Source organism: Leucoraja erinacea, chromosome 2 (genome assembly GCF_028641065.1).
Source record: "Leucoraja erinacea ecotype New England chromosome 2, Leri_hhj_1, whole genome shotgun sequence".
Lineage (NCBI taxonomy): Eukaryota > Metazoa > Chordata > Chondrichthyes > Rajiformes > Rajidae > Leucoraja > Leucoraja erinaceus.
In genome coordinates this window covers 98,708,033-98,734,213 of record NC_073378.1, presented here as the reverse complement: position 1 = coordinate 98,734,213, position 26,181 = coordinate 98,708,033, and the positions used below count along the sequence as shown (strand labels likewise).

At 43.4% G+C, this 26,181-nt stretch overlaps 1 protein-coding gene across 2 annotated transcripts in view; it reads right to left on the bottom strand.

Annotated features, from left to right (window-relative positions):
- Positions 1–26,181, bottom strand: part of dgkb (diacylglycerol kinase, beta) — a 518,449-nt gene that overhangs the window by 153,555 nt on the left and 338,713 nt on the right. For both annotated transcript variants that reach the window (XM_055661892.1, XM_055661899.1), the window contains one exon: positions 13,927–13,991. In XM_055661892.1, the coding sequence (XP_055517867.1) occupies positions 13,927–13,991 (65 nt within the window). The remainder of the gene's footprint in view (positions 1–13,926; positions 13,992–26,181) is intronic.

Genomic DNA, 26,181 nt, shown 5'->3' with positions numbered 1-26,181 from the left:
CTCCCTTCAACAACCCCCTCCCTCCCCTACCCCCCCTCTCACTCCACAACTCTCTACCCCCCTCTCCCTCCCTCTTTCCCCCCCCCCTCTCTCCCTCAGCCCTCTCTCCCCCTCCCTCCCTCATCCCTCTCCTCTCTCCCTCCCTCCCTCCCTCCCCCTCCCTCCCTCCCTCCCTCCCTCCCTCCCTCGTCCTTTTCTCCCCCTCCCTCCCTCATCCCTCTCTCTCCCCTCTTCTCCCTCCATCATCCCTCTCAACCCGTCCCTCCATCCCTCTCTTCCCCCCCCCCCCCCCTCGTGCTGTGGGCTGTGCTGCAGTGCTCCCTCTCTCCGTGTAACGTTGCGGTGAGTTAGGGCTGTTCACGGTGTCCGCGCCCGCGGGCAGGAGCTGCTGAGGCACTGCCCATCCCAGGACCCGTGGTGTCCCTCACCAGTGGGCAGACAGCAGTGCTCGAAGCTGCTCCCCTCCCCCCCCCCCCCCCCCATCTCCCTCTACCACCCCCATCTCCCCCCATTTCCTGCATCCTCCTCCCCTCACTCCAATTCCCTGCCCTAGCACCTACCCATGTCATAGAGCAGCACCTGGATCTCGGCCTGGTTCTCGCACTTGGCCCGGCCCTGGCTGTTGTTGGCCGAAGCACTCACGGACCTAGCCCTCGACGGAGCCGGGTTTGCTGTGCCGGGGTTGGGGTGAGTGTGGTGGGTGGCCAAGCCAGAGCTGCCCGCAGAGCCAGAAGGGGAGGCTATGTTGCAGGATGGCAGCAGCTGGGCAGCCCCCGAGATGCTGGTGCACCTTGATCCAGGCCACGGGCATGGGTACGACTCCACCCCTCATCTGGGCCACCGCCTGGGATCCAGTCCAGGCACAACACCAGGCGCGGCCAATCATTGTGGCGATGGTGCCAATCAGTGTGGCGTCCCGGCGACGCCCCTTCCTGACTGACAGGAGAGGAGATCAATCTGTGTGGCGGTGACTGACAGCAATCTGCGCATGCGTGGTTTTTCCGATTTTTAAACTTGCATAACATTTACAATATTCCATCGATCGGAACAAAACTTGTTGCACTCGCAGCACGGTGAGTAAGCAGGCAGAAAATCGGAGCGCTATCACATACCTTATTAGCGCAAATAGGGAAACCGTGCAAACCGGAAGAGAAAAGATCAGAATTTTAGTTATGTATAGATTTTTCAGTGAAAGTAGGTTTACAGAGAGTGTGGGAAACAGGAGAGCAGAAAGTCTGAATCCACAACTTGAATCAGTTTTGCAAAAAAATTAAGAACTGAAGAACAAAAATATACCTAACCATCTGTTCTTCCTGACACTTGTCCACACATTCACTTCAATCAAAAACTTTCCAAAAATTAACTGCTTCAAGCCATTCACCCTCCTGGTTTTCAGCTTATAACATTTTTCCCTCTATTTCAGTTGTATGGTTAGATGGTTCCCATAATGAGTTTTAGTATGCTGTAATCTTATTGTTGATTCAGCAATTCGTTTTCCTCTTTCCATCCTCTGTATAATGTGCTGCTCATTTTAGCAAATTAGTTATCATGTGTGTCCATCTTTTGGCATCTTAATGAAGATTCCACAACATTTCAATGTTTTTAATTGCAGAGTTTAACTGACAAATATGCAGAGGTTATAAAAACTCTTCAGCAACATCAACATTGATCATCGATTACTGACACTGACTGAGCTGGTTGAGCTCTGAACATCTGGAACAGATACTGAGTGAACCAACATGAAGGGTGACCATACTTGACCTCATCCTCACTATTCTCCTAGTTGTAGATCCACTTACCATAGCCTCTTCCTTCTGAAACTCACGTCAAACTTCCATCTCAGCTTCTATAATGCCAACTTACACTCCTCGTAGAATGCAATCTCCCAGACCTCCCTTCATCACCTGCAGGTTCCTCTCCTTATGGCAGACCATTCTGACTTGGAAATATATGCTGGTCATTCACTGCTGCTAAGACTAAATTCTGGAATTCTCTCCTCTCAGCGACACTTTGCGAGTACCGTCATCAGAGACCAATAAATTAAGCAGGACCCTTCTCCAGATTTCCAGACCTGAAACATAATCTGTCCACTCCCTCCTCAGATGCTCTCTGATCAGCCGAGTTCCTCGAGTACTTTGCTTATTGCTCAAGATGTCTCTGATGCCCTGATTTTTTACTGACATTCTCTTGTTGCCTGCCCCCTACTGATGTCAAGGCTTTTGGAAGCTTCTAAAATCACAAATGCCAGAACACATCAACTGTTGTAAGTATTTGCATGCTAAACACATGCGTGAGCCTGCTAATGGATATGAGAGCCCATGGTATAAGAGGAAATATACTGGTTAGCAGGTTGGCTGGATGGCAGAAGGCAGAGTAGCAATAAAGGGGGCTTTTTCATGTTGGCTGGCAGTGACTAGTGGTGCTCCGCAGGGATCAATGCTGGGGCCACTACTCTTGACATTGTGTATCAATGATTTGGATGAAGGAATTGAAGGCTTTATGGCGAAGTTTGCAAATGGTACAATGGTAGGTGGGGGCAGGTAGTGTGGGGAAAGCAGTGACTCTGCAAAAGGACTTGGACAGGTAAGGAAATTGGGCAGATGGAATGGCAGATGGAATGCAGAGTAGTGGAGTGTGGAGTTGAACATTTTTGTAGTAGGAATGAAGGAGTAGATTATTTTGTAAATGGGGAGAGAATTCAGAAATTGGAGGCTAGTAAATTGATATTTTTAAGGCAGTGATTGATAGGTTCCTAATTAGTACGGGTGTCAGGAGTTATGGGAAGAAGGCAGGAGAATGGGGTTAGGAGGGAAAGATATATCAGCCATGATTGAATGGTGGAGTAGACCTGTTTATTACCTTTTGATTTCTAACTGTCAGGTTGGAAAGAGTGGACACTCACAGTAATAACCAGGAGTGACCGTGAATTATTTTAAGGATGAGACGAGTGTTTCAATTTCCTAAGGCTCCAAAGTCAATCTGAATATAAGTGCGTAGGGGGAAATATAAATTGTGCAGCATGAGCAAAAGTTTATCCAATACAATACAATACAATACAATTTAATTGTCGTTTGAAATGTTGTTTCTGCAGTCATACACACAAGAAAAAAAGACCCAAGACACAACACAATTTACACAGACATCCATCACAGCGCATCTCCTCCTTGCTGTGATGGAAGGCAAAAAACGTATCTCTCCCCTGCACGCCCCTCTCCCCCCCGATATCAGAGTCGAAGCCCCCGGCGGGCGATGGTAATTGTCCCGCGGCCATTAACGCCACGCCGGGTGGTGCAAGGCCATGCTCCGGGTCTTGTTGTTGGAGCCCCCGGCGGGCGCTAGCAAAGTCCCGCAGCCATTCCAAGCCGCGCCGAGCGGTGATGTAAGGCCCCGCTCCAGGTAATCTTCAACCCCGCAACTTGGGCGGAAGAAGTCGCCGCTGCGGAAGCCCCGAAAAGCGGTCCCCCAGCAGGAACCCCTGGGCTCCCGGTGTTCCCGTCTGCCAGACCTGCGGTTGGAGCCTCAGAATCTCCGGGGGTCGGGTCACAGCAGCGCGCCACCACCGCTCCACCCGCTCCGGACTCGGCCAACTTCGTGATGGTACGTAAGTCCGCAGCTCCGCGACTGGAGCCCCAGGTCGTTCCTGCTGGAGGCCGCTACACGTTGCAGCCCCAACGACAACGGAGACCCGACAAAGAAAAGGTCGGGTCTCCCGTGCAGGGGAAAGATTTTAAAGTTTCCCCACCCCCCGCACCCCCACACACATACCCCGTCAAAAACATAAATAAAAACTACATTAAAACGAGACAGAAAATAATAAAAAAGACAGAACGGACTGCCAGGGTCGCTGCGAACACGTGACTCTGGAGTATTGTACAAAACACATCTTGACTCTGGAGCTTGTCGTACCAAATACAAAACAAATAAAAATAAAAAAAACTACATTGAAACGAGACAGAAAATAATAAAAAGACAGACGGACTGCAGAGGTCGCTGCGAACACTTGACTCTGGAGTAGTGTACAAAACACTTGACTCTGGAGTTGTGTACAAAATACAGATCGTTCAGTGGTTATAAGCAGGGAAAAAGGATAGTTGGAAATTGTTAACAACAGAAAACTATTGGCCATGAATTCAGTCAAAGTATCGGCAACTGAACTAATGAGCATCTGGGAAGGTCATCAGGCAGCAAAATTAAAAGGAATTTGGTCTACATGACCAGCAATAATTGATTTTTTAAATGGTCATATTCTTCTTCTATCTGTCATTAGAGCAATGGAAATGGGTTTGCATACATGGGATCAGAAAACAATCAAGCAGGAAATAGAATTGGCTACCCACAACCCTACTCACAAACCCTTTTCTCCGATGTCTCATCCACCTTCTCCCTACATTCGAAAGTGGATATATGGGCGGCACAAATAATGGTGGCACCAAGATATAGTTGGTGCTTTACAGTGCCAGGGACCCGAGTTCGATCCTGACTATGGGTGCTGTCTGTATGGAGTTTATGCATTCTCTCCGGGACTTGTGTGGGTTTTCTCCAAGAGCTCCGGTTTCCTCCCACCCTCCAAAAAGACATATAGGTTTGTAGATTAATTGGCTTGGTAAAATTGTAAATTGTTCTTGTTGTGCGTGTGATAGTGTTAATGTGTGGGGATTGCTGGATAGGTGCCGACTCACTGGGCCAAAAGTGCCCGTTTCCTCGCTGTATCTGTAAACTAATCTAAACAAAACTAAAGGAGGACATGGCATCTGGACCAATACTTAGTCCTCAAACAACATCACAAAAAATGGGGAAGGGTCTAGATAGCAGGAAACTGTTCCCATTGGTTGAAAGGTTGTGGATTAGAGGGCATACCATATAACCATATAACCATATAACCATATAACAATTACAGCACGGAAACAGGCCATCTCGACCCTTCTAGTCCGTGCCGAACACATAATCTCCCCTAGTCCCATATACCTGCGCTCAGACCATAACCCTCCATTCCCTTCCCATCCATATAACTATCCAATTTATTTTTAAATGATATAAACGAACCTGCCTCCACCACCTTCACTGGAAGCTCATTCCACACAGCTACCACTCTCTGAGTAAAGAAGTTCCCCCTCATGTTACCCCTATACTTCAGTCCCTTAATTCTCATGTCATGTTCCCTTGTTTGAATCTTCCCTACTCTCAGTGGGAAAAGCTTTTCCACGTCAACTCTGTCTATCCCTCTCATCATTTTAAAAACCTCTATCAAGTCCCCCCTTAACCTTCTGCGCTCCAAAGAATAAAGCCCTAACTTGTTCAACCTTTCTCTGTAACTTAGTTGCTGAAACCCAGGCAACATTCTAGTAAATCTCCTCTGTACCAATACATTTAAGGTGACTGGCAAAATAAATAAAGTGAGAAGACAGTCTTTACACACAGTGAATGGCTGGCATTGACCATGCATGAATTGATGGAATAATGAAGATGGGCTGATCCACAAATTTTAAAACCAACTTTAATCTGCACTAAATTAAATAAAGGCTCATGGTTACAAAAAATGGTATGGACATTGGGCCATCTGTTGTGCTCTTTAGGATGGGTGGCAGGAACTTACAACTGAAAGTACAGCCTTGGAACAGTTTCTTCACCCCAGAATGTCCATGGCACAATGATGCCAAGTTAAACTTCTCCTTCTCCTCTTAACCCCTGACACCCGTACTAATCAAGAATCCGTCAATCTCTGCCTTAAAAATTCCATTGACTTGGCCTCCACAGCTTTCTGCGACAATGCATTCTACAGATTCACCACCATCTGACTAAAGAAAATCCTCCTCATCTCTTCTCTAAAGGTGCATCCTTTTATTCTGATGTGTTCTTTAGTGTTCACCTAAAGCCACTCCTGGGGCCACATGTGGGCGAAGAGTTATTTAGACAGTGGGACCAGCAGCCTGGTGAGCCATGGCGGGCACTGGCAGCTTGCCAAGGTCATTTACTTGCCGCGCGGGGGCCTCCCATTGTGGGCACATGATACGTTCACATCAGCGGTTTTCATGCCCAAATTAGGTTGCCCACAAATTTCCATCACATTGATTTATTAGGATGATAAACTTGATTTTTTGCATGTGCAGAGTTGCCAGACCAATCAAATATGCACTGTTTATTATTTTGATGACTATTAAATTAATTAAGGAACAAGATTTGAAGGAGAATATAAACTCTTTCCCAAGTCCTTTTAATCTTAAATGGATTTGCATGTGCTTTAAAATTAACTTGGCAGGGATTAAAGGGTTTAAGAACTTGATTGAAATACTTTCCCTTAGGGTGCTAAAATTAGCTAGAACTCCATATCCAGTTCAGCAGACTCAGAAGAATAATAAATTGGCACCTACATTCTCTCAACAAGATTTCTCTACTAAAAGCTAATATGTCTGATTGTACTTGAAATTTTAAAAGCAAATTGAGCATATTGAGCACAAGAACGCATGTGATATGCGTGCCTTTATAGGTTAGGGTATTGAGTATAGGGTCAGGAAGTTGCAGCTTTATGCCACTTAGGTTAGGCCGCATTTGGAGAATTGTGTGCAGTTCTAGTAGCCCTATTACAGGAAGAATATACAGGCTTTGCTGAGGGTGCAGCAGAGGTTTGCCAGAATGCTGCCTGGATTAATAGATGACAGCTATAAGGAAAGGTTAGACAACCTTGGATTGTTTTGTTTTAGCGTTGAAGTTTGATGGGAGATTTGATAGAAGTGGTGTCAGAGGTTATGGAGAGAAGGCAGGACAATGCAGTTAGGAGGGAAAGATAGATCAGCCACGATTGAATGGTGGGGTAGACTTGATGGGCTGAATGGCCTAATTCTACTATCACTTACAACCTTATGACTTAAGTGCATAAAATTATGAGAGACATAGATAGGATAGAAGGTGAGAACCTGTTCCCCAGGGTAAAATTGTCAAAGACTAGATTTAAAGTAAGAGGGTCAAGATTTAAAGATGTGTGGGGCTTCGTTTTTTACTCAGAGATAGGTGGACACCTAGAATGCAATGAAGGCAGACATTTGTCATGAAGGCAGACATTTAAGTGGATTTGAGATAGGCACATGGATCTGCAGGGAATAGAGGGTTATGGATCACATTAACATGAAGGAAATTGGTGTAATGACATTATGTTTGGGCACTGTGGACCAAAGGACCCGTTCCTGTGCTGTGCTATGTTCTATATACCTGGTGGAAATTGTACCACAAATATGTGGTAGGAATTCTGAGGCTTGATTTGCCTGAGTCCTGCCAGAGGGGTGGATTCACATTTTTATGTCCTGACATCAACCTCGTAAGAAAATATCTTATAAAACTAGTACGATATTTTCCCACATCTTGCTGAACAATATTGCCAATTCAACGTCAAATTGAGAATGGATTGCAGATATGATTGGCAATGAATAAGCATGTTTCAATAAAGATGCCTGGGATAATTTAAAAAAAATGGAGGATTATTTTCAATCATACCTTGAGTAATCTCCTAGTGAAATAACAATAATCTCATTCAATGCACAAAAAGCTCGATCATATTTTTCTAAAATATAATTCCACTGATTCAAATCTGGATTAGTCCCCGGTTCAGTCCACTCTTTTAAAAGTGAGTCACCACAGCAATATGTCACTCTGGAAGAATATAAAATATATTATTTTATAGAATGCAATCTCAAGATGTGTCAGTAAGTCCCATTGTAAATGTCAGGAAGTTTCATGCATCCAGGTTAATGGGAAAGTTTGGTGCTGCCCATTTCTAAGCTGTGCTTTACATAAGAGACCAACCCCCAGCAGTAATGGTGAGACCTGCCAATTGTTCAGTAACTATTCATTTCAATGGTGAGGAACTGTTGCACAAAGGCAAGAAGATAGATTTAGGTATTTTTACATTCCATTGAATGCGTTGATATCGTATAAATGCATTTCTTTGTTTTAAAACTTATGATTTTAAATTAATCTTAAAAACTAGTATTTTTGGAAACTCTGAAATGCCAGGGTTGATGTCAGAAACACCAACAGTCAGTTACAGCTGGTAAGCCTGAGAGTACATGACCTTTACAGTCTTTTTTCTCATGGGCTTATCATTACCAGTTGTGTAAGGTTGCCAGACATCAGTATTGTTCAGGAGGTTATCACTGGAAAAACGTTCCCAAATAAATGCAGACAACATTGAAAAGGAGAGTGATGTTTTAACACTGTCAGTGTTTGTTGGATTGGTGAAAGGTTGAAGACGGTGTCAGAAGGAACTGCAAATGCTGGTTTCCACAGTCAAAATTGCCCAACAGAGGATGTACGTCCTGCGGACCATCATTGGACCATCTTTGCCACAGGCAATGATGGTCCAATTCTATACTCCATCGTAGAGTCTGTTCTCACCTTCTCCATCAGGATCTGGTTTGGCTCAGCCACCAAGCACGACATCGGGAGGCTGCAGCGAATTGTCCGATCAGCTGAGAAGGTTGTTGGCTGCAACCTTCACTCCATTGACAAACTGTACACAAGGGGCCAGGATGCGAGTGGATAAGATCATCTCTGACCTCTCTCACCCTGGCCACAAACTCTTTGAAACACTTCCCTCTGGAAGGCGACTCCGGACTGTCAAAGCCTCCACAGCCAGATATAAAAAACAGCTTTTTGTCCACAAGCAGTTGCTCTACTCAATAACCAAAGGTATGTAGCCTCATTTTGCTCTGGTTATTTTTTTCTGTCACATGTTTAAACTATAATGTTTTATTAGTAATGTTTAATGCTTTGTGTCATTCTTAATTGTTACTGTAGGTCGTATTGTTACTTGCGAGCGGAGCACCAAGGCAAATTCCTTGTATGTGTACAAACAAGACCAATAAACTTATATAAGACTGTTCATTCAAGATAGACACAAAATGCTGAAGTAACTCAGCGGGTCAGGCAGCAAGGACAGCCTTTGCTTTCTTTCTCCATCCCCTTTCCCTTCCCACTTCTCCCTTTAATCTTACTGTCTCCACTTACATTTTATCTTTGTTCCGCCCCCTCCACTGACATCGGTCTGAAGAAGGGTCTCGACCCGAAATGTTACCCATTCCTTCTCTCCAGAGATGCTGCCTGTCCCGCTGAGTTACTCCAGCATTTTGTGTCTATCTCTGGAGAGAAAATCATTAAAGAGACGAAGGGCAGTGTGAGGTGTCTTAAACGTAGGTTGTGAGGGATTGGACCAAGGGAGGATAGGATGGAGCCGGAAGTGAAGACAAAAAAGTTACCCCTCAGATTCCTATTACATTTTTTCCATTTCACCTTGAACCTATGATCTCTGGTCCTTGATTACCCTACTCTGGGCAAGAGATTCTGTGAATCTACCTGATCTATTCCTCTCAAGATTGTATACACCTCTATAAGAACATCCCTCATCCTCCTGCGCTCCAAGGAATAGAGACCCAGCCTACTCAACCTCTCCCTATAGCTCACACCCTCTAGTCCTGGCAACATCATTGTAAATCTTCTCTGAACCATTTCAAGCTTGACAATATCCTATTCCTATAACATGGTGCCCAGAACTGAACACAATACTCGAAATGCGGTCTCACCAACACATTGTTCAACTACACGATGACCTACCAGGAGGTGTCAGAGTTAGCACTAGCTGTCACCCAAAATCTTTATAATGGGTACAATCAGATGGAAATATTAATTCTATATCAAGCAACATAAAGCAGCTAACACTGGGCATTAATAAATGTGGGACACTGACAATACTCCTGCCATGTTTTCTAATTGTAAGGTTGAGAGGTCACAAGTGGCAGGAACAGAATTAGGCCATTTGGCCCATCAAGTCTATTCTGCCATTCAATCATGGCTGATCTATCTCTCCCTCCTAACTCAATTCTCCTGCCTTCTCCCCATAACCTCTGACACTCTCACCTTAAAAACATTTAAACAGTGAGCATACTTCAAAATTACTTGACTGGCACCCTCAAATGATTTTGAACATCTTGAGGTTATGAAACAAGTTAGATAAATACATTGTGGCCCTTGTGGCTAAAGGGATCAGAGGGTATGGAGAGAAGGCAGGCACGGGATACTGAGTTGGATGATCAACCATGATCATAAGGAAGGGCGGTGCAGGCTCGAAGGGCCGAATGGCCTACTCCTGCACCTAATTTCTATGTTTCTATGTCCATGCGTCCTTCCAACATATAGTAGATGCTTGGTAACTAGGTTTAAATATTAGACCAAGAAAATATTTATTTATTGTTATAAGTTCTTATATTCTCCTGTTGGTATTTCTGCTCTGTGAGAAAATAAATACGTTCTAGGACAAATGTGACAGGGAATTAGACAAGGGGTGCCAGTTAGTTAGTTGCTCAGCCATTAAAGAGCATTCTCCCAGAGATTAAAATATATTTGAATTTGGCTTACTATCAATAAAATCTGTGGGATCTAATCTGCCAACATCACGCATCACCAATTAATATATTAATGAAAAATGCTGTCTCTTTTCATCCAGATAGTTACTATCAGAACCATTAATTATTTTTACCATGGCATATAATGAAACAATATGAAATATCACTTTGGATGTGAGACAAAACCAAAATTTTAATTGGCAAATAATCGATCAAGCATGCCGCTTAATCTAGTTCTGAATATTAAACTCTACATTCTATTCAGCTCCCAATCCACTCAATTCACGAACTGAATATTGCCCGCACCATTTTTGTTTTTCAATCCTTCAACTATGAAATTCGCACAATACTGGCACTCCTGTCATAAGGAATAGGAGTGGAAGTAAGCCATCAGGCCCATCAAGTTTACTCTGCCATTCAATCACGGCTGCTCTATCTCTCCCTCCTAACCTCCCTCTCCTGCCCTAACTCCCTCTCCTGCCCTTAACTTCTATCTATCTATCTATCTATCTATCTATCTATCTATCTATCTATCTATCTATCTATCTATCTATCGAATCTATCTATCTTTGCCTTAAATATATCTACTGCCTTAAAAATATCTACTGATGGCCTCCAAAACCTTCGTTGGCAAATAATTCCACAGATTTACCACCCATTTGCTGTAATTTTCATCCTACCACCACATGGTACAAACTCCATTTTGTCTGCACTTATCTTGTCCTGCATCAAGTTCAACTCAATAGCACAATTTCCTTAATTAATTAAATTATCTACGACTTCTCCAATACTTTAAGTTTAAAATCACCAATCTATTATTATAAATGTTGTACACTAGACAGGTTCAGTAAGTAGCAGGCCTGCTTTTAGTTTAAAAACCAGATGATTCAAAATATTAAAACAAAGGGCAAGTAATGACAATGCAATAAATGAGACAGACTAATTTTCATAAATTACAAAGAAAAGTTCTATATTTTAGTTTGGTGATACAGCATGAAAACAATCCCTTTGGCCAACCAAGTCTACGGTGATCATTGTAGTTCTACGTTATCCCATTTCACATCCACTCCCCATGCAATTTACAGAGGTCAATTAACTTAGAAATCGACACATCTTTGGGATGAGGGCGTAAACCAGAGCATCCAGAGGAAACTCGCGCGGTCACAGAGAAAATCTACAAACTCCCCATAGACAGCACCCGAAGTCAAGATTAAACATGGGTCTCTCTGGCACTGTGAGGCAGTAGCTCTCAACCAGCTATGCCATTGTGCTGCCCTAATTAATCTCTTTCCAAATTTGCTGAACTCATCACTGCAAAATAAAAAATCTGCATTATTTTGACAATGGCTCAATTTTTCCAGGCAAATTATATGTATGTTAAAACAACTTCAGTGACAAGTCTTTAAAAAGATGGAATTTACTGTTTGTTGAGACCTATTGAACAATAAATGAACCCAGAATTAATTAAGAGACAAACCAACCAAACATCTCTATTTACTATAAATAATCTAATCCAGTGCAATAGCAAGACATGAGTTTTTTTATAATTCTCCTCTTAAATATATGCTGGCAGATTATTTTTTAAACATTTCATTTCCCATTACTACCAAATGTAATGTGAAATTGAATATTTTTTTAAAGTGCTTTTCAAAGACCCCGAATGCAGCAATTCAAATTAAATGAAAAATTGAAGTAATAAATGAAAACAGTCAACACCAAATATGATCTTTTGTACCATGCCTAATGATATTGGTGTTGGATCTGCTACTTATAATGTTGTATTTTAATGATTTAGATGAATAAATTGATGGTTTTGTGGCCAGGTTTGTGGATGATACAAAGATATGTGGAGGGACAGGTAGTGTGGAGGAAGTAGGGAGTCTGCAGAAGGACTTTGATTGGTTAGGGGACTGGGCAAAGAAGTGGCAGATGGATTACCATGTAGCAAAATGTGCCGCCATGCATTTTGGTAGTAGGAATAACGATGTAGACTATTTTCTAAATGGGGCGAGGATTCAGAAATTGGAGGTACAAGGAGGCTTGGGAATGGTAATGCTTGGGGATGCTCTCGAGAAATCTCGATATGAATATGATGTCTGCTAACAGCCTATGCTAAAAGAGGCTAAATTTAAGCTGTGGTGCTAGCCTTCTAAATCGGGCTCTTTTAAATCTCTCTGTGTCCTCTAAGGTAAACTCTATACTTTCATCAGGCTTTTGGTTACATATCTCATCATCTTGAAATGACAATACTCATGCAAATTTCTTGGCAAACATTATGAGTTTATGGCTCAATATGAATTCAAGTTATTGTAATAGAAGTTTGATACAAATACATCAATAGATGCTCTTGAACACATCATCAGTGATGTAACCTGGGGTCATTGGGTGTTTTGGGTCTTTCAACATCAGCCACCCTCACCCAGGCGACCCAGCCGTGGTTGATCAGACCACGACGTGTTCAGGTGGCATTCGCTCCTCCCCATGGACCTCCTCTCCTGATCCAGAACCATCTTGAGGCCTTCTCCGCTGCCTCTGTGGTGTTCTTGATGGCCCTTCTCCTTGCCACTCCGTTGATGCCCAGTGCACTCAAGGCTTTGTAGAGCGATTGCCCTGCAAAACCTCTGCAAACAACCTCGATGGGCATACACCTTGCCTTCCAGCCCCGCTTGCGGCAGTCTATGACCAGTTCTTCATATTTGGCCATCTTCCTCTCGTGGGCCTCCTCCAGGCGGTCCTCCCACGGCACTGTCAGTTCCAACAAGACGATGTTTTTGGTCGCCTCTGAGACCAGGAGGATGTCTGGCCTCAGGGTGGTCGTGGCAATGTGCTGTGGGAACTTCAGCTGTTTCACCAGGTCTACGGAAAGCTGCCAGTCCTGCGCATCTGCAGTTGTTCCATCTGCTGCAATAACATCTGTGTGCTACCAATATAGCAAGCATAAGGCTTGGACATGCAGTGGCCACTGTCAGTAATATTCAGCCACTCCCTTCATCTCTGCCCAGTGCTACTAAATCCCATTCCAGTGGATAAAGGCTACCAATGGGCTTCACCAGATTTTTAACATTTACAAGGCTGCCAATTTTACATCTGCAATGTTATTTTGCCACTTCAATTTACATGCTTGCAGCCCTTTAAATGTCACCTGAACCACAAGTTTCTGCCCCACCCTCCCATTTTCTGGTTGGGTGCCTGGTCTAATTTCCTGATGGAAGTAACATTTGCCAGAAATGAGCGCAAGAGCACACATGACTGACGTGTAAACAACAGGCAGGATTCATTTTTATCCAACCCATTTCCAAGATATGTATTAATTATTTCGGTTTGATAGGTCTTAAATAGACCTTTCACCTCCAACATTTGAGCTTGCAAAGGATGATGTTATCAACAATTATTTCCATTTAAATTCAATAAAGTGTACTTTTTTTTTAAAAACACAAACAATCACAGAATAATTATGATGATCCATGATGATATAATTACTCCTTTCAGTCGATCACTAGCTGGACAGAATTGTAATGCAAGTTTTGAATGAACTTACCGACTGTTGAACTTCTCGGGATGTTTCTCCCGCATGATGTGGAATCTATGGGCTATTGATGCATCCTAAAAGAAAATTAAGGGAGACATTGAGCAATCAATGTTTCAGTGCAAAATTATTTCAAGCATCAAAGTTTATACGTTCAGAACACATTGGCAAGAATATAAAATGGACTGTTGATTTGCTATTGCCTCCTTTGAGTCAACATCCAAGATAAATTTCTGCCCTGTATGCATAACCTCTGAATGGCTCAATAAACACACATATACTGTGAGCTAATGTTCCATTTTTGCATTTTGTTTATCCAAGAAGGTACAAACGTAGTAGCCTTGTGGGATAGAGTTTAAATCACCAGATTAATTCTCCAATGATACTATGCCAGGAATAGAAAGAACAAAATCATATCCATCCTTGTCGTAGGGATACGCCATTGCAGGAAAACTGCCTCAAGGTCAAAGACATACCTCTGATTTTCAGTGGCATTTAAGAGACTTCCATATAGCACATGGAAGGAATGGAAGGATATGGACCATGTGCAGGCAGAAGAGGCCAGTTTAACTTGTTTAGCACAGATATTGCAGACCAAAGGGCCTCTTCCTGTTCTGTGTTGTTCCATGCACTCTACAGTTTTTTTTTAGTTCAACCAGCTAATAGGTTGGGTGTTTCCTAGCTATTGCTACCATCATAGGTCAAAATATTAATGTTCATGAGATAACCTATGGGCTAACTTCCTTCCCAAACCAGCATTAACTCCAGCAACCTTCTCTTAACTGTAAGCACCAACCCTCCTTGTTCGTTATCACAGACAGATAGTGAACACCAACATCTGACACAACATGCTGGAGTAACTCAGCGGGTCAGGCAGCATCTCTGAAGAAAAGGAATAGGTGACATTTCGGTTGGGAAGGCCGCTATTTCTTTTCTCCAGAGATGCTGCCTGACTGGCTGACTTACTCCAGCACTTTGTTAATTTTTGAGATGAACCAGCATCTGCAGTTCCTTCCTACTAAAATGTGACAGATGTCTGTGAATTTCCAGATTGAAACAGTCTTATAGCCAGGTTTGCTGTAAAGATAAAGAACATTCCTAGAATGTCAGCCAAAATTGAGAATAAATTACTATGGGTGTAATTCTGTGGCATTATCTGTCAGTCGTCAAAAGAATCAGATCTACTGTTGTTTCTTGCTGCATTTTTACAATCCAAACTCATCCCGGTGGTCAGTATCCCCTTTCACATCCTCCAAGTGGAAGACAATGGTCTCAACCTCCGAAGCCAGCTTTCCGTGAGCACATTTTCTGATGACACACAAGAAGTGAACTGGATGTAAGAATTTGTCTGACCATATAAAAGAGGTGGAAAGATAGCAAAAATAATTATTCATCCAATTTCTTCTACCTGACACTCCTAAACTCAGGGCTGATGATGCAATAATAAAATGTGCTATTACATCACTTTTCACGTGTGCACTTCAGAATATATCACCAGGGGTTTGAATAAAATGTACAGTGTCTTATATAATAGAGAAAATGAAATGCTGATAATGAATAGCTGCCTTTTAATAGTGGTAACACATCAGTCTTCGCACACGATTATTTTCACGGACAATCTTTGGACTGTTAATACCAAAAACATAACAACTCCTGCAGTGGGAGTAATGTTTCATCAATTCTTTTTTACCCTTGAAGTTTGCTGTTTTTCCCTGAAGAGAATAAATACATTTTCCCCCCCACAATCTCCCAAGAAGTTCACCTTGGGTGATTACACATAGGTAATTTTAACCATGCAAGTGACACCAGAAATGTAAGTTGTACAGAATACGTGATGTACGTCATAAGATATGTTGCATGTTATTTACATTCAACAGCACAAGGTGATGTTAAAGAGGTGGAAAAATCTAACAAAGCATGCTGGGTGCTTGGCCTGAAGCTACAAGAGACGTTTTTAATTCAAAAAAATGTAAATATTTGTATCCACCAAAACTTAAACTATTCTGGAATTCTATGACATTAAATATATATGGAAAACGGCATCAACATAATTTAGCTAACCAAAGCTAAGTTGTGATTTATGCATTTGTATATGGTTGTTGTATCTAGTTGCATCATTACAATTCCTTTTGCAAGTTTTATTTGGCTTTTTCCTGTGCATCAACAAAAGTGTGACAGTTATGAAACAAAATATTATTGCAGGTAAATATGCTTTTGATCTCTCTTCACAAAGATACCCTTTGTTCTGCATGTCGCCCCTCTACCCACCGAAAACTAACCTGCGTCTCCTTGCAACCCAGTTCTGATAAATGGTCACAAGTATGAAATTCACCTGCTTCTCTTTACACAAATGCTATCTGATCTGCTGAAATTTTTCAGCATTTTCTGTTTTTACACCAATTTCAATCAATGGATTTTTTTTCGATATCCTGTCTCTTTCTCCCTGTTATATGGAATTTAGATCTCAATTACCATGACCAAGTATAATAAAGCAACAGCAACCATTTTTCATGGGCCCTTGTAATATAAACAGTGGCAACCATCACAGGTTGGTATTGGGGTCAGTCTACTTCTGACTGTTCCTGACTTGTATAAAAGAGGCTCACTGCCAACATTTACATGTGACATTAAAGAAATCACATTCGACTGTGAAAAAATTGAAAATGACAGAGATAGATTATTAGAAAAGGCAGATTGATAGTCAAATCAGCTTAATACATGAAGATATGAAAAGGATAAATGAGGCTAACGTACCATAAGATTTTATAAAAAAGTTTGAGGACAGAGAGGAATAAGTAAGTTTACGGTAAGGTTGAAGCTGTGCAAGGGTAAAGGCCTGTCCCACTTGGGCGACCTAATCCGCGAGTTCAGGCGAGTTTCCCCATGACTCATACTCGCAGCATTGTCGACACGAGATCGTAGGAGTTCTTCACAACTCTCCTTCATGCTCGAGAGTGGTCTCCGTGTACTCGAGGCCTCAGCTAGGTCGCTGCGGTTTTCTCAATATGTTAAAAAAATGCTCGCAAGTAAAAATTGGTCGCCATGGAAAAAATCAATACTTTTTTTACTCGTAGGTTTAGTCATAGTAGGTGGTAGTAGGTCGGCATGTTAGTCGTAGGTAATCGAGGGAGGTCGAAGGTAGTCCAAGGTAGTCGTAGATAGACTTCATCATAGTCGAAGAGAGGTCAATGGTGATCGAAGGAGGTCATCTTCACTCTCCACTATTCGATGTCCAATTTTCCCGAAGTTAGTCGTAGCTAGTCGAAGCTAGTCTTCAACATAATCGAAGGAGGTCGAAGGAGGTTTTCAACATGTCATTTTTTTTAAACTCTTCCAAACTCGCCAATTAGTGGGACAGCCCCTTAACAGGCAAAGATTTTTTGAAAACATTCACATCAATGTAAGTCTAACGATGAAAATATTAATGACCAGGTTTAAATGGGCTTAGCACTGCCACAAATAAATCAATGTAGCTCCAGCATATTTAATGTATTAGTGTTTGTCTAGTCAACTGACTGATCCAGTTATGTTTCCCAGTTATTGGTGATGCACAGCATAGTATTGTGAAAAATTCAGCAAAGCCACTGCCATTCAGCACTTGGGGTTGCTGTTAGATTCTCTGCAGTTAGGTTCTCTGCTATCAGTCTCATCACCTATGAAAAGTGAGGCACAAATTCTACTTCACATTTATCAGGCCATGCTTGATCTTTGACCTGGTGGGTATAGTTTACTCCATTATTTAAAGGAATGGAATAAGACACTGTGCAAGGTGATTCTCTTTTGACCTTATTATAGAAGGTACATTATATTTATTAGTTTTATTACTGTTGTCATGTGTACTGTGGTATGGTGAAAGGCTTTGTTTTACATGCTATCCAAAGAAATCAGGTAATACTATACATAAATACAATCTGGCCAAACTCGGGTACAATAGGTAAAGCAAAGGAGAAGATACAGAATGCAGAATATAATTCTCAACATTGCAGTGCACGAGTTCCAGAGACAAAGTCCAATGCCCGCAATGGGGTAGAGGTGAATTAGACAGTACATTAGCTTATGAAAGGAACATTCAGAAGGCAAAGAATAACAAAGGGGAAGAAGCTGTTCTAGAGTCTGGTGGTGTACACTTTCAAACTTCTGTACCTTCAGCCTGACAGGAGGAGGGAGGATGAGAAAAATCCTGTGAGGGGTGTTGGCTGCTTTTCGGAGGCATCATGGTGTGTAGATGGACTCAATGGTGGGAAATCAGGTTTGCGTGATACAAAGGCTACATCTACAACTCTCTGAAATTTGTTATGGTCTTGGGCAGAGCTGTTCCCAACCCAAGCTGCGATGCAACATGATAGTATGATGTCTATAGTGCATCTGTAGACGTTTGTAAGAGTCACTTGAGATGTGTGGAATTTCCTCCGTTTCCTGAGGAAGTAGAGGCATTGATGTGCCGTCTTGACACATCCTCTTCTTACCCTATCGGACATTATCTTTATTTCACCTCTAGTATTTGGCACTTACTCTGCTCACCTGCCGATCAACTTCCCTCCCCCTTCTATCTCACCTGTATCCACATATTACTTGTGTAATCGAAGGGCCGAATGGCCTACTCCTGCACCTATTTTCTATGTTTCTATGTAAGAAGGAACTGCAGCTGCTGGTTTAAACCGAAGATAGACACAAAAAGCTGACACAAAAGTCTGAAGAAGGGTCTCGACCCGAAACGGTACCATTCCTTTTCTCCAGAGATGCTGCCTGTCCCGCTGAGTTGCTCCAGCTTTTTGTGTCTATCTTCCACCTAACTCTTGCCAGGCTTTGCCTCACTACTACCTCTCTTTTCCAACTTTCTTCCCCCACTCTGTCATTCTGAAGAAAGGTCCTGACTCAAAAAACCCATCATCTGACTGTTTCCTTTCGCAGATGCTGCCCGACCCATGGGGTTCTTCCACCACTTTGCATTTTCTGTTCAAGATATCAGCATCTGCAGTTTTGTGTGTCTCTATCCCTGTTATGGGGGGCGGGGGGGGGGAGAGTGTTAAATCAGAACTGCAGGAAATCAAGGAGACATATGTGTGGACTCCACAACTGCAGGCATAGTAGTTAAGAAAGAGGGTATATCAGATGTCCTGGATAGCAGAATCAGAATCAGAATCAGAATCAATTTATTTGTCATTTGGACCCCTGGAGGTCCAAACAAAATGCCGTTTCTGCAGCCATACATAACACACAAATAGACCCCAGACACAACATAATTACATTTAACATAAACATCCATCACATAACTGTGATGGAGGCCAAATAAACGTATCTCTCCACTGCACTCTCCCCCCCCCGATGTCAGAGTCAAAGTCATAGCCCCCGGCTGGCGATGGCGATTGTCCCGCGGCCATTAAAGCCACGCCGGGTGGTGCGAGGTCGCACACCGGGTCTTGATGTTGGTGCCCCCGGTGTGCGCTCGCAGAGTCCGCGGCCATTCCAGCCGCGCGGGGCAACGGTGTCAGGCCCCGCTCCAGGAGCTCTTCGACCCCGCAACTCGGGCGGGAGAAGTCGCCGCCGCAGAAGCCCCGAAAAGCGGTCTCCCCCCAGGGAGCCGTGGGCTCGGCGCCGTCGTCCACAGACCCGCAGCAGCAGCCTCCGACTCTCCGGCAGCAGCAGCAGCAGCAGCAGCAACAGCACCAGCAGCAGCAGCGCTCCTCCACCGCTCCGGACCCGGCCAGCTCCGCGACGGTGAGGTGAGTCGACACCTGAGTCCCCGGTCTCTTCCTGTTGGAGGCCGCTCCTCGTTACGGCCTCAACGACGACTGAGACCCGACGAGAAAAGGTCGGGTCTCAGTGCAGGGAGAGATTCAAAAAGTTTCCCCCCCCCTCCCAAAGTTTCCCACACACCCACACCCCAACATAAAATAACAAACACTACATAAAAAACACAGACAAAAAAAATAATAAAAACGCGGACAGGCTGCAGAGGCCGCTGCTGGCCAGAGCCGCGCCGCCTACTATGTCTAGCAAAGTCTTATCTTGAGAGCAGACGCAGCAGAGATGGAGTTGGGAAGGCAGATCCTTCCCCTCATTTCCCTCCACCAGCCTTCTCCCCTGTACTTGTACTCAATCTGACGGGTTCCCACCCAAAAACTTAATTTGTCCATTCTCTCACAGATGCTGCCAGTCCAATTGAGTCCCTCCTGCTGGCATCTGCTGTCTCTTTTGTCTCTAATTCATACAGTAATCCCGCGTCTTAGTCTACTCTTTCCCTTACAGTCTTAACAATTAAAATATGCGGCATTCTCTTTCGTGGATAAGCGTGATGGTCAGGTTTATGAAGATTTTCAAAAATAAAAATAAGAAAAACCATGACCTGTGTACTCAGATCTGACACTATGTTATAGCAGATCAATATTTTTGAAATATAAACATTCTGATTATGTAGTGAAGTGCTGCACAAATGTGCAGAGTGAGAAATGAGAGGAGGACAATGATTACAACATTAAAATCAAAACATTTTTACAATAAAGTCACTGAATGCCCTGCACATTCTTCAATCCATTGAAACTTTCCCCTAAAATCCATGTATCTCAATTGTGTAATAGAATCACAGTGTCATACAGCAAGAAAAGCGGCCCCATCTAATCTCATCTCATTTGCCCACATTTAGCCCATATCTAAACATTTTCTATCCACGTACCTGTTCAAAGGTCTTTTAAATGTTGTTATTTTATCTGCTTTAACTACCTTCTCTGGCAGAAACCCACCACCTTTGTTGTGAAAGTTGTTGTGAAAACGTTGCCCCTCAGGTTCCTACTGAATCTTTCCTTACCTCTCACCTTAAACCTGTACTATATAGTTCATGATTCCCATACCTTTGGGAAAATATACTCTGTGCATTCACCCTATCTCTTCCCTTCATGATTTTGTACACCTCTGGAAGATAAACTCTCAGCTTTGTGTGCCAAGGAATAAAGTCCTAACCTGCCTAACCTCGCCCTACAGCTTGAATCCTGGTAGCATCCATGTTAATTTTCTCTGCACTTTTTCCTGCTTCTGCAATTTCTTCTCATGCATGCCACAGAGGGTGGTGTGGGAAGGGGAAGGGAGAGAAAGTGGGGTGCCTCCCAGCTAGCTGTGTTCCCCTGTTGCAGTTTCGAGGAAGACTGAGCCACTGGGACAGCCCCAGGACCACCAGTGCCACCGTGTGGTCAAGACTGGGCTGCCTGGATGAAGCCCTAAACAGCCAACGACTCTACCGAGGCTAAGACTACATGGCCGGGCAAGTCTGAGATGCTTGCACATTGCCCACTGGCAACGGAGGACTACGTTCACACACACAAGCATGTACAGAATTGCCAGAATGACCCAGAGACTGCCAGTGCCACCTATTCAAGCCCAAAGTTGAGCCACTAGGATAAACCTGAGAAAGTCACTGTCTCCTCACTGGCAAATGTGAATTGCGTGGAGAAGTCTGAGATCACTACACCTCCTCCTTCGAAGACCAGGAATGAGCTGCCGGCACAAGCTTGAGATCGCCAGGTCCACTGCATATGCGCCAATTCGATGAGGGACCGGCCCCCCCCCCATGCAGTCCTGGACTTTCTTACCGCTGGAAATAAAGTACAGATTTATTTTCTCTCTCAAGTCCTAAGATCGTCAATAAGAGGGAAGTAGTCCAAAAAGCTGATATTGGTTTGGCCACCTGAACATTATGCTACTCATAAAACAGGCATTCCGGCCAGAGGAGAGAGAATGAAGAGAAGCTACAAAATGGAAAGATGAAGGGAGAGAAAGTAGGGTGCCTCCCTGCTATCTATTTCCCCCTGTTGCAGATTCAAGGAAAACAAAGCCACTGGGACATACATGAAACCACCAGAGTCACCCTGTGGTTAAGACTGAGCTGCCGGAAGAAGCCCTAGACACCCAGAGCCCCTGAGTGGCCAGGGCAAGCCGAAATTCCAGTGCCTCTTCCTGCCTGCAGACAAGGGACTGTGTGCCCACACACACAGAGGCAAAGACTGAGCAACCAGGGTAACCCAGAGACTGCCAGCGGCTCATCTCGAGGTAAGGGGGAACTGCAGGGAGAAGCAAGAGATCACCTCGCCTCCTCCTATGAAGACCAGGACTGAGCTGCCGGGACAAGCCTGAGATCACCAGCACCACTTCACAGGCACTCTGCCAGCGAGGGACAGCGCCCCCATGTGGTCCTGGACTTTCTCACCACTGTAAATAAAATACATATGCGAGTACACCCGAGTGTGAGTGAGTATCGGTGCAGTTACTGGCAAACCCGTGTCATCTCTGATACCATAGTATCTATAAACTCACTTTGGATTCTCTTCAATCATACCTGTCAGAGCAATCTCACGATTCCATTTTGCCCTCCCAATTCACCTCCAGAAAATAATTGATCCCAGGTGCCTATACCTGACATGTTTCTTTTTTTTCTGACCAGAACCTTAATTTCTCTCATCATCCAGGTTGACTCAAATTCACCTCCTTTGCCCTTCACTCTAACAGAACATACATAACTTGAACTCACACTATCACACTTTTAAAAGCATCTCACTTTCCAGGTGTCCCTTTGCCCACAAGCAACCATCTCTAATCAAGTTTTTGTAAGGTACTGTCTAATATATCAAAGTTTGCCTTGCCCCAGTTTTGAAGTAACTTGTGGACCAGGCCCTGTTCTTGCTCATGACTATTTTAAAGCTAATAAAACTGTGGTCCTTGTTCCCAGAAGGCTCGCGGAATGACATTTCAGTCATTTGGCCAATTCCACAAGAGTAGGTCTGGCTTTGCCCTCGCCCTTCTAGGCCTCTCTACATATTGCATGATGAAATGTTCATCCACACATTTAACAAATTCTATCCCATTTAAATCCTCAGCACGATGGCACTACCAGCCAATAATGGGAAAAGTAAAATCCCCTACTTCAACAATCCTATTCATTTTGCAGCAGCCTGCAAACTCCCAGTATATATGATCTTATAATTCCTGTTGATTATTTGAGGCCTGTAGTATAATCCCTACATCATCTCGGACTACTGCCTTGATGTTCTCCTTAACCCCAATTATCCAAAAAATTGAAGCCCTGCCCCCTGCGCCATCACCTCAGCCATGCATTCACCTGCCCTATTTTCCTTGTCCTACCTTCATTATCATGTGGGACTGGGAGTAATCTGGTGATTACTGCCTTTGAGATCCTGCTTTTTCATCTTTTGTCCATCTATTCACTAAACAGGACCTTATTGAACCCTTTTCACCACGTCATTAGGTGAACATGCACGACAACTTCTGGCTGCTCCCCTTTCCCTTTAAGAACGTCACACAGCCACCTGTATACATCCTAGACCTTGGCACCAAGAGGGGAAACACACCTTCCTGCAGTCACATTTGCAGCCACAGAATCCCATCTGTCTGTCCTCCTGATTAATCTCTGAAGGAGTGAGTCTCCTATCACTTTAGCCTTGTCTGAGATCACCCTTCTGTGCTGTGCCTCAGAGCCAGGCCTGGTGCCACAAGCTTGACTGGAGGTGCTGCAGATCTCATCAATGATCATCCCCCCAAACACTGTTCAAAAGGGTTCACTTGTTTTCAAGGAGAATGGCCACAGGGGATTCCTGAATGCTCTGCCTACTCCCTTTTCCAGTGGTCACACATCTCCTTTCAATAATTCAATGATACTTTATTGTCACATCTGCATGGCCGCGGGCTGCCCGCTGGGTTATGGTTCATTCTCAGCACCCCCCACCGGGACCCTCTTTGTTCTCAGTGGTGCGATGCACCTTAGGTGTGTTCTCCTCACCATAACTTCTTTCTCTTACGCTCTCATTTCCCCGGATGATCCTGAGGTCCATCCAGCAACAGCTCCAGTTCCCTTACCCAGTCAGTCACGAGCTGCAGCTGGATGCACTTCCCATTAGTGTAGTCCTCAGCTTGAAGTTTCCCTGACTTCCCATACCCTGCGGGTACCCTGCGGGTGGAGCTTAACATATCAAGTTAAAGTGGGGAAAAAGTATACTATATTTTAAATTATATGGAATAAAAGCCTGAACTCAGTATCTCAGGGAAGCTTAACTACACTTAACATTTCTCTTTCATGAACCCTGTTGATCATCAAGGCAGACTAACCTGTTAAAGGCAGCTAATGGAGTGTATGTGAAGACTACAGAGCAATAAGAATGATTTATCAAGTTTAAATCTTTAACGCTAAATTTCACATTTCTTCTAATAAACTATTACACTGGCATAATTGAGCTTGATACACTTCATAGGATTTTAATACTCCACATAATTCACATTAAAATATAACTGCAAATAAAAACACTTTAAATATTAATCAAGCAGAACACTGGGTTGGTTAGGACCAAGAAAACGATATATATCACAATTTTCTCTTAACAGCACACTTAAAGAGGTAGCAAAGCAAAGTAGTCCAGTAGCTGGTGTAATACAAAATATTAATGCAGCTGATATGATCAAAAGACAACAATGTGATTATGCTCTCTTTACTCTACAATGGAGTAATAACAATTGATGAGCATATATGTTGCTGTTATATTATTGTGAAAGAAGCAAGAAGTATATTTTACCATTTTTTCCTCGTACTAAATGTTCGATAATACTCTAAGAGCACAAGGGTCTGAATTTAAATTCAGTGCAATTAACAAATTAATGGTCTTAGTTTTGGTACCAGTTATGATGGTTTCAAATAGAATTGAGTTGACACCATATGTTTTAGTTTTGTAGCCATGGGTCAGACAAAACACCTTCACTCAGTTCGCAATAAGCAACCTGATCTCCCTATGGCTCAGCACTTCAACTCCCCCTCCCATTCCGAATCCGACCTTTCTGTTCTTAGCCTCCTCCATGGCCAGAGTGAGTCCCACCATAAATTGGAGGAGCAGCACCTCATATTTTGCTTGGGTAGTTTAAAACCCCAGCGATATGAACATTGGCTTCTCCAATTTCAGATAGTCCTTGCTTTCTCCCTTTCCCCTCCCCTTCCCAACTCTCCCACAGCCCACTTCCTTTCTTCTTCCCGCCCCCATGACCCCAACATCAGTCTGAAGAAGGGTCTCGACCTGAAACATCACCTATTCCTTTGCTCCATAGATGCTGCCTCACCCGCTGAGTTTCTCCAGCATTTTTATCTACCTTCGATTTTTCCAGCATCTGCAGTTCCTTCTTAAACATGATGATTATACAATGCTCAGTTCCATTTGCAACTTCTCAACATATGAAGCATCAATGCCTGCATGTGGCAAAACCTGGACAAAATGCACACATGGGATACTAAATGGTGAGGAACATTCATGCCGCAGAAGCGACAGGTCATGGCAATCTCCAACAAGACCTGCCCTTTAACAACCTGGCCTTGAATCAATCACACTGCCATCACTAATACCCTCACTATCAATATCCTGGTGAACATCTTTGTCTCAAGATTCAATTGGACCAGCCACATACATGTAGATAAATAGTTCCTGTTAAATTCTCTGAGCCAATTGACTGAAAACATTTGGTGTTTTGGTATGCCGTGTTTTTCTTTAACAATGCCAGAGGATATTTTACAACCATGCAAGACCTCAGGTCAATGACTCACCTGAAAATCCACTTTCAACAGTGCAGCATCCACTGGTGATTTCTCAATTATCAGCTGCTTTATGAGCAAATTCCTGAACCTTCCCATTTTATTGCATAGACACAGCTGACATTTTAGAAACAGAAACATAGAAAATAGGTGCAGTAGGCCATTCGGCCCTTCGAGCCTGCACCGCCATTCAATATGGTCATGGCTGATCATCCAGATGTCTTAGGACACCCGACATGATATTCCTTCATTATGTAACAAACATGAAGGCCAATCAAAAGACTTGGGATTTTAGGGAGCAGTGTGCAACAGGGAACTGGTTCAGCAAAAAAGGGCGCAAATGCAGAGTAAGTCAGTGGGTCAGGCAGCATCTCTGGAGAACATGAATAGGTGACATTTCACATTTTCTTCAGCTGGTCCACCAGCTCTCCCCAGTTGAAGAACCCTTCATTAGGCAAAAAATCATAAAGCAGAGGGTGCACAAAACATTAACCTGTTTGAGGGATACTGGCTGCCGTGGATGGTAAGAAAACTAGTCTGAAGTAAACTAGTCTGACAGGCTGAAGCGTACAATCGGAAAAATAGAAGTCTCACCAAATCACATTATTCCAGATGGAAGAGCACAGGTGCTTAATAGTTTGTTTATTTAACAGATTCTTTTCCATCGACCTTTTAAATATTACTGGGTTTTACAG